General features: G+C 41.4%; 1 protein-coding gene across 5 annotated transcripts in view; it reads right to left on the bottom strand.

The window, feature by feature from the left end:
- Positions 1-1,324: 1,324 nt before the first annotated feature.
- LOC142421559 (V-type proton ATPase subunit S1-like protein) overlaps positions 1,325-14,305 on the bottom strand; it is a 38,259-nt gene continuing 25,278 nt past the window's right edge. For all 5 annotated transcript variants that reach the window (XM_075526305.1, XM_075526301.1, XM_075526302.1 and 2 more), the window contains 6 exons: positions 11,348-11,388; positions 10,461-10,522; positions 8,469-8,710; positions 4,147-4,197; positions 3,180-3,423; positions 1,325-1,959 (listed from right to left, as the gene is read on the bottom strand). In XM_075526305.1, the coding sequence (XP_075382420.1) occupies positions 1,657-1,959; positions 3,180-3,423; positions 4,147-4,197; positions 8,469-8,710; positions 10,461-10,522; positions 11,348-11,388 (943 nt within the window). In that variant the 3' untranslated portion in view covers positions 1,325-1,656. The remainder of the gene's footprint in view (positions 1,960-3,179; positions 3,424-4,146; positions 4,198-8,468; positions 8,711-10,460; positions 10,523-11,347; positions 11,389-14,305) is intronic.

Raw genomic sequence — 14,305 nt, 5'->3', positions numbered from 1 at the left:
TGTCGGGGTTTTATTGTCTGACAGGCAAGCAAACCCCAGGCACAACAGCACTGCTCTCCAGACTCTGAGGAACATCACCTATTTAGCGCTGGCATCCTGACCTCCTTCTAACATTGTCATCAGCCTACATCTCTCATCACTGCTTGTAAGCAGAAGGGACCAAGCCGGCCAGTGTTTTGCCACTCCACATAGAATACTGGGGGTTTTATTTGCGCATTCCCATTTTAACCTCATTCAGGTTCCCATTCATGTTTTTGCTTGCTTCCTTTATGAAACAGATAAAGTTTGACAGCAACTGGTCACAGCCAGCCTTGCCAAGTCCCCAGAAGCTTGTCTCTTACATCTGGTTACACTTCAAAGATGGGGTTTTTTTCCCCTGAAGTGCCTTCCTAAATCAACTAACTGCTTTGGACTCCACATCTAGCCTGTGTGTCATCTGTGCTAACAAACAGGAGATCTTTGGACACCTCTCAAAGTGTTTAGAGCACTGCAGTACCGTTTACAAAGACCACAAGCAACTAATTATACCTATTATCTAAAATTTTTTAAAAAAGCATTTTTTTACTAAATCTGGTTTTGCAGAAGGTTTTCTAACATGCGGGTTTTGTATTACTTGTGAGGTAAAAGCACTTCAGTTAGTACATTACTGCATTCTTCCTTGCTAGAAGTCAGGGCCAAATTACAAGGCTAATCTGGAGTTCCCAAACTTTGACTCCAATAGAAGAAAGGATGAGTGGGAAGACAGTATCTTAAACACTCAGAAGGAGGAGTGAAAATTACATCATAGTATCCGTTTCACTGCTAGGGAGATTCCACCACTTTGTTTATATATATTTTTAATTATCACACTGGCTATCTCCATTCAGGTAAAATTCCCAAGGGAGACTGATAGGGTTTGATAGAAAAGAAATTAACCTAGAATTACAAGGTATAATGCTCATAATCCGTCTTCTGGCGTGGAGTTGAGCTGGGAAGTTAAGGGTAAGCCTTTGACCAGATGTCTACTGTTCTCCCACTAGATCCTTACAGTAAGCCGCCAGCTTAGACAGAGAAAAGTATCAAGATGCTGCTGTACCGGAGCCATCACTATTTCATCAGTGCAGTGGATAATACGCAGCTTATATGGCTCTGAAGACTCCAAAGGAGGAAAAGGAGTTTATGAGGACAAAGAGGAAGGGATATAACTTGAAAAATAAAAGGAAAACATATACTAAAAAAGGAATGGATGCTATTTTGTCAGGACACAGAGCAGGGTGGATGAAGCAAATACAAAACCAGGAAAAATCTTGCCTTCTGAAAGAATAAGCAAAGAGATTTTTTTTATTTTGCAATTTTTTGTAACTTTATTTCATTTCAAAGTCTCCATTACTGATTCTCTCTTCAAGACTTGGTAAACTGGATGAAAAGATACGCATTTTGGTTTTGTACTACACGAATAAATTCCCACGACATGAAATCTCTTACTCACAATGCAATTTTTTTTTCTCTCGTTTCCCAAGGCATCTTTGAGATGGTTATCAATAAATAACAGACAGTAACTGGCTAAACAGTCTGTTACCTACTTTTCCTTTCATCAGTTGGTGAAAAATCTGCACAAACTACATACAACAGTGCCAGCAGAAGAAAATACCACTTGTTTCACTGAGATGCATACTGCTAAATATAGATTTTACAAAACTGTTGGTTTCTAAGTTCATAGGACTCACTTCCACTGCTTCTCAGTGGCTCTTTCTCATCTCCCATGTCATTGTCTTTCATCTGTGCAAAATAGGCAGGAGAAGCTTTGCATTCATAGTGCCTGTCAAGAGATTTCAGATGGATCAACATATGAAGAGCATAGGCAAGGACCAGCAGCAGAATCAGCGACATAACCAACCCCATAAGTATTGCTGGAGAGAAAAAGGATGCACAGTCTTTTGCATAGGCAAAATGTCCTTCTTGAATGTTAAAACCTTGAATCTACAAAGAGAACAAAAGGGCTCATATTAAATAAAGTACTTGCGTCTCAGTTACAAACAACTTCATGAATTTGCTCCTGATGCCAGTAAGAATTTTTAATTTAATATCTGCTTATTGCAAAATTGTATCTATCAGCACTAGCTGGAGTTAATGCTCAGCCTTTATCCAGGTCAGTCTTCTTGAAACCGCCAGTTATTCTAATCCCCTTCATTCTGCTGCCCAAAGGATTTGCAGTTGTGTTTTAAACAAAATCTTCTATGGTCACTCTTGATAGCCCAGTAATATTTAATTGTAAGCGTGGTACCTTTCAAGTTAATGGTGCATTTCCAGCGTAATTTGTTGAGGATCTCCAGAGTCTCTGTTTCAAACTGCATAAACTTCAAAATGACAAACAAGGAAGTAGTCTCAATTGTCTAGCCTAATATTAGATTTTTTCTCACCACATCCAAGTGTGCGGTATATGGCAGCAAATCAGCTAAACTACATGAAGCTGCATTCAACTATGGCCAAGACCAGTAAGTCTTACTTGTGGCTTCAGTTCTAACATGAAGTTTACCACATTGGCATTCAGAGAACTGACTGACTGCTCCACTAAATCGATCCATGGGCATTCATCACATGGTGACAAAGGGGGATCGGCTTTCCCCCTCAGCCCCCTTTTTCAGCTATTCATGCCCTATGACTTAGGTATCTAAAAGCAAGACATCCTGGTCCAGTTATCTTAGGCTCCCTTATTATCAAACACAGAAACATAGGCACTTTCAGAAGATGATTAATCTCATCCTAAAATAAGGACTTAAGATGAGTCAGAGGAATTATCCACTGGCTTTAGAGGCAGGCTGGGGTGACTATAATCAGGGCACAAGGTTAAAATTACAGGGCATCAAAAGTTAAGTGAGATGAATCCCATGCTTGGTGACCAATGCTGTTATTGACGCTGGGTTTAAGAGCCCAGCTCAGAGAAATGTAACACTGGAAGTTAAATTCACTCCCCACACTAAAGGGAAACCCAAGCAAGAGACTACAGAAAATCTATATAGCCCTTAATTTCCTTTGACAGGAAGATAAATATAATAATTTAAGTCTTCATTTCTATTTCAAGTTCCATGGAGATCCTGTAAACTGTACATGGAAGATCATTATACTCTCTTGGCAGTGAAGTGCAAAATTTCCCATCAGTCTATCTATGGGATCCACTTGGCTTAATTCCATGACATTACCTGGAAATCAATAAAAGTGACTTCCCAAAGCTTTGAAAGATCATTTGCAGAGCTGGGTATGAGGAGTGCATCATATCTCTGCAAGCTGCTCACATGTTCACAGTGGTAGGAGTAACTTGCTGGTGCATATATTCTGCTTGCATTAAAAGTCGCTTGTATGGAGTGGTTGTAAAGAAGTTGCAGTCTGTGTAAACTGAACCAGTTTTGAACAGACAGCTGGTAATAGCTGGTTGTTAATAAGAATCTGAAAATGTTGTATGGGAAAAAAGATTAATAAGAAACAGAGTCTAACTAAGAGCTAGAACTATAAAATTCACATGTTGAACAATCTTATAAAGCACACTGGTATTACCAGAGTTTCATCCATTTATATCAGTGTGAGCTCTAGCTCCTTCTGTTGAGTCTGGAAAATGATTTGAGTTTCTTCATTGTTGCAGCTGAAGGAGTTTGCTGCTCTCCCACACAGTGAGAGTAAAGGTGAGGGATTTTTCCTAAATGACTGAAAAAAATCTATATGCAACATTGGTATTGTACTTCCATCCAAGATACAGAAAATTAGTTATCAAGAAATGCTGTTTTCTTCGATCACCAAGAAGCAAACATAAAGTAGGTCACAGTCTGATGCCTGAGCAGCCCACGCTATCAGTTCTTGCGGCAAAATTCCCAAAAATGTAACTAATTAGCAAGGTTTAGCAAAAATCTCAGACATGGGAAGATTCTATGCAAAAGAGACGACCTGAACTTTTCTCGTGAATAGAAAAGTCAACATAGAAGAAGAAATGCCTTAATAAAACAAGGCAGGCAAATGACAGACCTGTTAAATGTAGGTGTCTTGATTATACAGTCAACAGTTCTATCACATTATCTTGCTTACACAAATTCTCCTAAAACACATTGCACAAGCAACTGCATAACAATAGATATTAACATGTGATTATCTAGTATTTTCTTTATCATATAAACTTACCTAATAACAAGTCCCTTTAGATTGCCAATGTCACCAAACTTCAGAGAAAGCCTAGGTCAAAAAGCAAGTAACATCAAGCCAGATAAAAACTTCAGAAATCTTAAGAGAAAAAAGCAGCACAAAAGATTAAGCATAGTTATACATGGAGCCTTTTGCTCAGTATACCTTTGAACTCAGTGGGAAAAAAACCTGAAAGGATTAAATGTTCCTCCAGTGAAATCCAGTAGTTCAGCTATTAATTTGAAGGAGGCCTAGACTATCCAGAAAGGACATAACTGCATGCTCAACTTTGAACACAATTCAATTCCACTTCTTCCAACATCAGCTGAAAATTAGGTTCATTTGCTGTGTTCTCCTTCTCAAGCCATGATACCTTAGTCATGAATCACCTCTGTATATCATTAGAAACTGTAAACAGCCACATCATTCTCATCTTTTTAGATACTAGAGCATAACAAATGCAGATGACATTTGAGTTCAAATTTCACATGTGCATCATTAGAGCAATACAAATACACTGACTGTGAGGTGGCTCTACAAAGCTGTGGTGAGCATGGGCACCTGAAGTTTACTAAAGTGAAAGGCCCTAGCAGGTTAACTGTAAACTAATGTATACTCTACCATCCTTCTACCATCCCTGGAATTAATGCATTGTAGCACTGCATGATTAAGTGGTACACATTTTTTTGGCTTAACAATAGTATTTTGCCTCTTAAAACTTGCATAATAGATTCTCACTGTTGATGTAACATTTTCAGACTAAGCTAGACACAAAACATAGGGAAACCATGCAGCATCTGAAAGACTTCCGAACCTAAAGCTGAAGAAAGGAAGAAAAAAAAAAAAAAATCAGCTAGCCCTATGATTTCACACGAGACCTAGACGACTTCTTGTACCTTGACTAACATTGGTGCAATAAGCCAGGACACTGAATCTAGGCTATCCCTCACTTTATTACAAAGGGAAATCATAGACAGTTGAGGATTAGACACAAGCAAATACAGCATTAAACTCAGTGGCCTGATCCAGTAGTTGGTGCATAAAAAAAACCCCACAGTTTGGATTACTATATTCGTATAGCAAATACATATATGTTCAGTGCCAAATATTTTTTCCTGGCTCCAGCTACTTTGCATTGATCAGACAGTATAAAGCAGCTTGAAAGCTGACCTAAAGCCACAAGAGAGTATTGACTTAACAAAGAAGGCTGGAGAAGGGAGAAGTTTAAGGGACTTCTCTGAGGTGAGACAAACTGGGCAATGCATCATGTGAGCACTCAGACATCAACTGGCATAATTTAGGTCAGTCCTTAAACCTGAGATTACAGAGCAACATTCAAGCCAGTTTTTCCCTTTCTTCTCTGCTACAGTCAAATGCAGGTTGACTGAAAATCTAACCCACAACTTGTATTTGGCAATTGCGGTGAGTCTAATCCTGACTCAGGAGCCCAGATTACCCATTTTCCTATCTGTAGAGAATGATTTCTACGTATAGGGACCTCGACCAGTAACCAGATGCTGTCAGTGGCAATGGATGAATGGATACTTGAAACATACAGTTTCTAATGACTTGATACATGGAATTTAGCAGGGGTGCCACAGATCTGTTCATGCAATCTGTCAAATGTCCTGACAAATCCCTCCAACCAAGAGCTCAGAATAAGACAAGGCTTCTTGGTAAGGATTCTGGACCACATTCAAAGGGCAGGAGTCAGTGGGACTAGTATTTCTCAGTGTATCCCAAATAAACAAAGTATAGATCATGCCAGAAAACAAAACCATTGGGACGGGGTAGCATTTTCCTCTCTCTCGTCACAGAAAAGAGGAGAAAAGGCTCAGCAGTCACACTATGTCTCTTGACCCCAGCAAAAAAATGCCAGCCTCAGCTTCAAACTAAGCATGAAAGTCCTGCTTGTCTTTAGCAGCTGTGTCCCTAGTTCAAGGCTACTGAGAAAACTACAGGAGAAGCAAAGAGAAAGATCAGAAGACGTGGCAGATGAGATGGCCCTGGACCCACAAATTTTGAGATCAAACCTCAGATATGGTGAAACACTGACAAAAGGCATGTCAAAGGTCTGCTGTAGAGTTGTTCTGCTTCCTGACTCTTCCTGCAGCTTTTCTAATGAATAATGTGTTCTATAAATTCCCAAATACCTTCCAACATAACGCATCAAGCAGAATATACAGCCCTGTGGTGGGTTGACCCCAGCCAGCAGCTAAGACCCATGCAGCAGCCCACTCACTCCCCCACCCACCCCACAGAAGGACAGGGGAGAGAACAGGAAGAGCAAAAGAGAGAGAACTCATGGGTCAAGATAGAGTTTAATAAGTGAAGGAAAGAGGGGAAGAAAACCACCGAAGTTCTGCAGGGACAATCACTGACCATCTCCCATGAACAGAATGATGCCCAGCAGAATCTCTGAGCAATGGCCACCCTGGAAGACACAACTCCTACCCACTTCTTCCTCTGCACCAGTTTTTATTGCTGAGCATGGCATTATATGGCAAGGAATATAACTTTGGCCAATTCGGGTCAGCTGTCCAGGCATTGTCCACTCCCAGCTTCTTGCCAACCTCAACCTACTCGCTGGGGGGGGGGGGCAGAGTGACAAACAGAGAAAGCCTAGATGCTGTACAAGCACTGCTGAGCAAAAGCCAAAACATTGGTGTGTTATCAACACTGGTTTAGCCACAAACCCAAAACACAAGAGAATTATCTCCCTCCCAGCCAGAGCCAGGACAAGTCCTAATTTCTTAGAACTCTGTATTTACAGAATGAAGCATCCACTACTGTAACCAGACTACAGAGGTATCTGTGACAGATAAGTAGACAGAGTAGCCTGCTCAAATCTAACGGTCTCCAAACAGCAGCTCCAGTAGGAGTTTGCAGTCCACCACTACACTGTCTTTCTGATTTTTCAAGCCTTATGAACAACTATAAAACTACATTTCATGTTTTGAAACCCTTACTTTTGCATGAGCATATTTTCTACTAGGTTACAATCACTACTAATAAGACTAAGATTATCTCTGAATTGCAGACAAGAACAGAAGGAATGTTTGTTAAGTTATTATTTTTTATTTTTAAAATAGTATTATTCCATTCTCTACCTCTGCCTTTCAAAACATAGAGCTGGATTAGTTCACATGCTGATGACATAAAACTCAGACTGCCTTGCTGAATTCTATGATACCACGGGCAGAAAACCTGGCTTCTTTTTCAACTAGGCTTTTAGTTTTCTTGTAACCTCACTAAAATTTCTGTGCACCTCGGGTTATCCTTCACAGATGTATAATTAGAAAGAGATAACACTTACTTTCTGTGGAAACATCTTTAGATGTACAGGTGAAACATTGTATAGGAGCTACTGCTGGGTTTGGTCATGTTATTTTTATTCTTGTGTGTCATTACAGATTTAAACTCCATTTATTGGGTAGACTCAATGCTCATGCTCAGCACGTGCCCAGTTAGGTATCCACCTCCTAATTTTCAGACTGTTGCCTACCAGAGTGGAATCAACAACCTGGTATTAGACATGAAGCCAGCCAGCATACTACATGGAGGGAGAGAAGTGGTCAGGTACACTATAAAGGAAATGAAAAAACCTTTCTAGTATGGGATTGGAGGATTCACGGGATTGGAGGATTTTGGATCCAGTTAGGTTAATATATAGCTCTCACTCAAGTTTAGCAGGAGCAAAGCACTGCGCTGTTCATGATGAAAAAATTCACGACAGACTGGGATGCAGAGTTCAGGTTTTTGGAGACCCTTCAGGTCACATGCAAACCTGTAGTGAATTCACCCTTTGGCTTCAGCAACTGACGGATCACATCCTGGGACTTGGGGCTACCTAACTCTGCTTCTAAATACACATCTGCCATCTTGTACCAATGGTTTACATTACTGCTGACACACATCCTATGAAAGGATAAGTAGTCATGCATGGCCAGCCCCTAAGCCCCCATATTCAGCATAGGATCCACTATTCAGTCTCCCAAGCAGCTACATAAAACAGCTACAGACTAAAGAGATCAACAGCTTCAGCTTCACAGGCACTAATAGCAAAACTGTCTGGCCACAAGGACTGACTACACCACTGCAAGAGATGAAGACAGCTACATAGATCTATGTGCCCCATGAAAGACTGGTCTGAAAGTATACAACCCATGCTGCCCTGCTGCCTGCAATGTCAGGACATTATAGGAAGGAGCTTGCCCCTGGGGCTCTACACCACATAATACAAGGTCTGTTTCCTTTAGTGTCTATGTACTAGGCTTTTTATCTGGTACTAGTTCCATTGGCAGAGTAGCATGCCACCTTACATTGCATTGTCTTCACTGCAGTTTGAATCTCCAACATCCACCGTTGCATGGACACCAAATGTCTTCTCTGTCAAATCCAGCTGCGTGTGGTTTTCAAACTTAATCATGATCCTCTTGGCCCAGAAGAGAATGCAGGGGATGCCATTAACCGTGACATTGAGAGGGCTGTAGTGGCTGTGGGTGAACGGCCTCCACGATGCTCTTTCCCACTGTCCTTTCCTGCTCAAGTTGTAGCTGACAACCTGATTGATCACGTAAAAGACCAGTATCAGAAGATGCATATTTCAGGAGTTACTCTCCATCCTACCAGAATAAATGAGGCCAGTACTTGGAGAGCATCTATCGAGCCAGTTCTCAGCTGCAGCAGTACTGAACTGAGGAGGCAGAAAAATCTCTGGCTAACCCCTTCCCACCGTGGGAATGGCACCACACAGACCTCTACCTCCAGCACAACTGGCCAGACAGCCAATATAAGTTATATTTATTCTACTAGGGTAGTATCACTGGGGCAAACCACATTCTTAGCATGCTCCCATCTCACCGTAGAGCTGCCCAATATAAAAAATCAAATTAAAGCTAGAATCACAAGGTGCTCACCCCAACAGAAGACTCTCTAGGACACCTGTAAGAATTACTTCAACACACTAAGAGGACTCATCTTGGGCCAAGGACACAGCTCACCATGATGAAAGCACACTAGGCAGCTGTCCAGGTGAAAGAAATGTCCAAGTCTACATCTACCTGCAGGCAGTTTGGCTCCTGATGGCTTTAAAATCAGGAAAATGCCTGCTGCAGAACAGGATAGCTCAAGTATGGACCCCTGCCTTTACAAAATCAGTTGTTTGCAAGATTAAAACCTGGGGACTGCAGCTTCTATGTCATCTGTAGACATCAGAAAAATGCTATCTCTTCTAAGCCAAATTTCATAGCAAAAGGAGGACAATTTGGCTGTTAGGCGATATAATTTGAGACAGTGAGTTAGCACTCAGAAAGGACTTCAGAATTTAACTGTCATTTCCATATTTCAAACTACAATTTCCAGACACCGATTCTTTTCCATCTACACATATGTCCTATCTGAATATGATAACGTATACAATGCCTGCATGGCTGTTTTGCATGTCACATGATTAAGCAAGTTCAAATAACGTACAAACAGGTATTCTGAGTCCCAGTCATAAAAAAGCATCTTACCAGGCTCCAGAAGGGAGGCAGTTAAGCCCCAAAGCTTTGTCTTGGCTTAAAGAGAGATTTTTTTTCTGTTCAGATTAGCGAATCACGTCCCCCAGCTCAGACCCCGAAAGACCCCTTTTCATACTTGACCTTACATATGGCACAAGACCGCTTTAGGATTAAAATCAGTAAATACTCACAGCAACTAGCTGAAAGCAAGGTAAGATCATGGTCAGAAAACGTGATGCAGCAGCCAGCAAGAAACATTGACTATGACTGTCATTTGTACAAATGATAAGGCTGTCTTCTCAGAAGTACAGATGAGAGAGATTTAATCAACAGATTATTTACATTAGATTGCATCATTTGCAGGGGTTTTGATAAGGAAGCCTTTTATGCTCAGTTTTTGACAAGACCTATAAGCTGGACTCAGGAAAAATTCCCACTAAATTTAAACAGTCAGCAGTTTTGCTTCAGCTGTGCTTTTAGTACCAAGTGATATAAGCAAAATACCAGCTGCAGCAGTCAAATGGCATTGTACGGAATATGGATGATAGGATTTGGTTCTTTCAGTAAGACCCTGTGCTCAAACCCTCTGCCAGTCAGCACCAGCGACGGCAACTGAAGTCTCACCTCAATTCTCAGAAAAGCAGAAGGTATCTGGTACAGCAGGTGGTGAATCAGTACCACATCACAATGATTTAGAGAGTTTTGTTGGCTATTTCTTGTAAACAATATATTATTTAATTCAATAATGCAAATTAAAAGATCTCAATGTGCTATGAAAAACTTCACAGATCCAGTTCCTTCAAACATTACCTGTGTAATTGCTACTTGATTTACATTAAATTTTGGCTTCACACCACCGTCATAACGTCGACCTGCAGAAGAAAATGTGTTGTTAGCCTACAAAGAAAACATCCAATCATTTATAAAAGCATAATCCTGCACATTCTTATGCAAACAATAATTATCCCTGCACGAGATGTGTATTTCAGAATACCCGATTTTGTTTTGAAAAATATTTGGCTTGGTGCAAATACTGCCTTCAATACATCCATTTTCTAGTTTACTTTACCGTACTCATACAACAAGGTTCCTCTTCTTTTCATTGAACACCTTGCCACCCTTACTGGGAAGAACTCCAGTGCCCAAAAATGACAGGATTCAGCCTATACATGTATTTATTCATCCCAAACACACCTAACAAAAGCTGCTTCTGTCTTCATATAGCAAACTCTATTGTCAAAGGGTGTGTGTTGAATTGCATGGCAAAAGCATGTAACTTATGGGTGGAAATTTCGTTCCCTGCACTGGCCAGAGATGGGAAGCTGTGACAAATAACCTGATGGCCTGACTGCTTGCCAGGAGAGTGAAGTTTCACAGATGACAGATCATTTCATGGACGCTCTCACAGCTCCATCCTTCAAACATTTAACTCTGTTTTCATTTGGTTAAAAAAAAAAAAAAAAAAAGAGTGAATACTTCTTTCTTCCCGTATCTCAGAGTCAGTCAGTAAATGATTATTTTAACCAGGCAAATCCTTTAAAGGGTATTTTTTAAAGAGGGATATGCTTTAACAACACATTTGACAGAAGAGTCACTAATGCCAATAGAAGCAACATCTGGGAATGAAGATGTTTTACAGCCACACTAACAGAGCCAGTATCCAGGCATTCAGCCCACTGAAAAAAAAAAAGCCTTACCATTTCTTTGCAGAGAATCTTGATCTGAAAACGCATGTGAACTAGAAGAGAGGAGAAAAATATTTACTGTACAGCATCTGGATTTAAAGTCTGCAGCAAGTTTACTGGGGAGAGCTCCTGTTCCTGCTTTGTTCAATAAAACATTCAAAACAAACTCAGATCCTTGGCTGGTTAATGTCACAGAAACAGGGCAAATTAATCCCAAAGCCAGTGTACCAAGGCTAAAAATGCATTTTCAGAGATCACTCAGGTGGATCAGCCCCACCAGGCATTCCTGTATGCCTACCATATTGACTAAAGGCTTCGTTACTCCTCTTATCCCCTTCCATGGGACATCAGTTTTGGGTTAGAGACTGAACCAGTTCCAGCCCACAAGCAAGGCAACACAAGGATAGCGCTGCACCATCCTCAGCCGCCAGTGAGGATCAGAAGCAACATGCTGAATTCCTCCAGGATAGATCAAATGCACTGGGCTAGTATGCCTTAAGCCCTGATTTACAGCCATCTAAAGACAGCTCCTGAATGGTTCCAAGTAATCCCAAATCCCATGGAAGTCAGCTGCAAGGCTGGAAGCAAGTGAAGCGCATCTCAAGTGACAACTACCAGACTTGTGAAATTTTCTGCCTTTGATTTTCTTCTTCGGTATAATTTAGGGATAAGTCTTCAGCTGGTGCAAGTACAATCTGCTTTCCTGAACTAGAGAATCAAGCCCAGTAGATTCATGTACATCACCAAAAGACCTAGAAGATCAAACAAAATCCAAGAAACCAGGCTCTCCCTTAGGACCAAACTCCACTCCTTGAGTCACAGGAACACCTTCCTGCCTCCTCCACACCACGGCAGCTTCCTTGGGACCTACAGCCCCCTATGGTGGATTGATCTACTGGTCAGATGACCTGTGTCCACTTCTCATGTTTGCTCTCAGGATTCTCCAGCAGATGAAGACACCGGCCCTCCTGCACTCACAGCTGACTGTCATCCCACAAAGACCCTGTACATCCTGCCCTGCTTCTGCCACACAGTGCCTTCCAGGCCATAAGCGGTGGTGGGGCCAGAGCTGCCTCACAGCCACTGCACGTGGAAATACACTTTCACCTTCTTCTCTTGCCTTGTTTCTTACCGGCTTTCCAACCCACCACAAAAGCAAAATACTTGAAAAGATATACACAAACACCAGCACATAAGGACTAGGAATAAAAGCAGTTTTCAGTACTTATGTGTAAATTGCACCATAAGGTATTTGAATTGCAGGGTCAAGCCTTGGCCTCACTGGGGAGCCCCTGAACAGCTGGGTGAACCCACTCCCTGACGGCCTCCCTGGGTAGGGGGATCTGTGTTACCCACTAGCATCTACCGCAGGAGTGATCCCAACCTAATTTCCATCACGATATCCTTAATGGCAGATAAATATGAATCCAAACAATGTTAACACCGACAAAAGAGAAACATGGGCATGGTAGCAAGCAAGGCAGGCTCTAAGCAATCCCATGTGGCTCTAGCCGTCAGGGAGTTTGATCACACTGAACATGGCTTGCCTGAAACCAATGGCAATGTTACCAGCTTCAGCAAAGCCCAGATTTCACAGGCAATGTCTTGTTTACACTCAAGGTTCAGGAGGGCAGCAGGCTCTTTCTTCTGATCAGTGTCTCTCCAGTGAGAACGTCCTTTTGCAGGCATACTTTCTGCTGCCACAAATAGATCTCATGTCCCCTTGCAAACTCCTCAAACCCAGAAGGCAAAACAGACAAAAGTGAAGCAGAGTCTGTATTCCAGCTTGTCACTTTGCTGCCAAACACCATGTCGGATGAGCAGCTTTGCCCCAGACCATCAGGAAGGCTGCTCAGTCCGTTCAGCAACCAGGGCAATAAAGCAGAAGACAGTCTCCAGAGAAAACATTAACACAGCACAAAGAGATAGATAGGCTCTGCAGCACTGCAGCAGTGACTGTGATCTGAGCTGAAAGAACCTGAAAAAGATCTTATGTTCAAAAAAGTTCAGTGTAGGTAACACTGTTTAAAATCAGTCTGGCGTTTTTAATTACATATAGCGAGACGAACTCTCTCCTCAGTTGGAGCTGTTAAATCCCAGTGACTTGAAGGAGGCTGTGCACTTTCAGAGTGGGTCCCGCTGTTCCCCACCGTACTTTCAGAGCCAGGGTTAGTGCTGAGCTGAGGTCTCTAAGCCGCTCGAAGGTCTCGTCCCAGTAGCCAGCAGCCTTCAGAGATGGGTGGAAATAATCCCCATTTTGACAGACAGGTAACAAAAGACATGGCTAAAATGGACCGAACTTTGTTTTCTTGCTCAGGTAAAACTCTCTCTTAGGTTGGTTTAACCATTAGGAACATGGGTTTTGCGATTTGATACAGCCTTATTTTTCTTTTCTAGTCTCTTCCTTCATGACAGAAGCCTTCAGGCTGGAAAAGGCAATTTTGGGGCATTTTTTCATGATAATAGCTACAAAAATAAGGCACACCAAAAGGAAATTAATGTAAATTATTTAGTTATACTAACTTTAGTTATATTTAGTTATGCTTAGTTATACTTTTAGCACACCTCCCTATATACATAATTAAAAACTCATAGCCCATTACTCCAGATTGGAAATCACCATGTGGAAGTGTGCAAACTAAAACATTGGGATGAGAAGAGACTGGCATAAAATTGTGTAATTAATTTCATTCCCTCACTGGACTTGACTTGAGAGGTTTTTATGTTGTTCTGGGAAGAGGAAGGGTTATTTTTGTTTTCATGATGGTCAATTTAAAAAAAATAAATCATTACTTAGCTTCCTATCTGGGATAAGCCTAATACCATGGTCATGCCAACTAAATCACCTTGAGGAATGTTAACTGACAGGCAACACCAAGCCTTAAGGAGAGCATACAATGAATATGTGAGGCATACTCATTGTGAATGCCTCTGTGGGGTTACATCCTGAGCAGAACAGTTATACCCAGC

This window comes from Mycteria americana, chromosome Z (genome assembly GCF_035582795.1).
Source record: "Mycteria americana isolate JAX WOST 10 ecotype Jacksonville Zoo and Gardens chromosome Z, USCA_MyAme_1.0, whole genome shotgun sequence".
In the NCBI taxonomy this organism is placed as follows: Eukaryota; Metazoa; Chordata; class Aves; order Ciconiiformes; family Ciconiidae; genus Mycteria; species Mycteria americana.
Note: the sequence above shows the minus strand (reverse complement) of the source record. Positions and strands in the feature narration are given on the sequence as shown.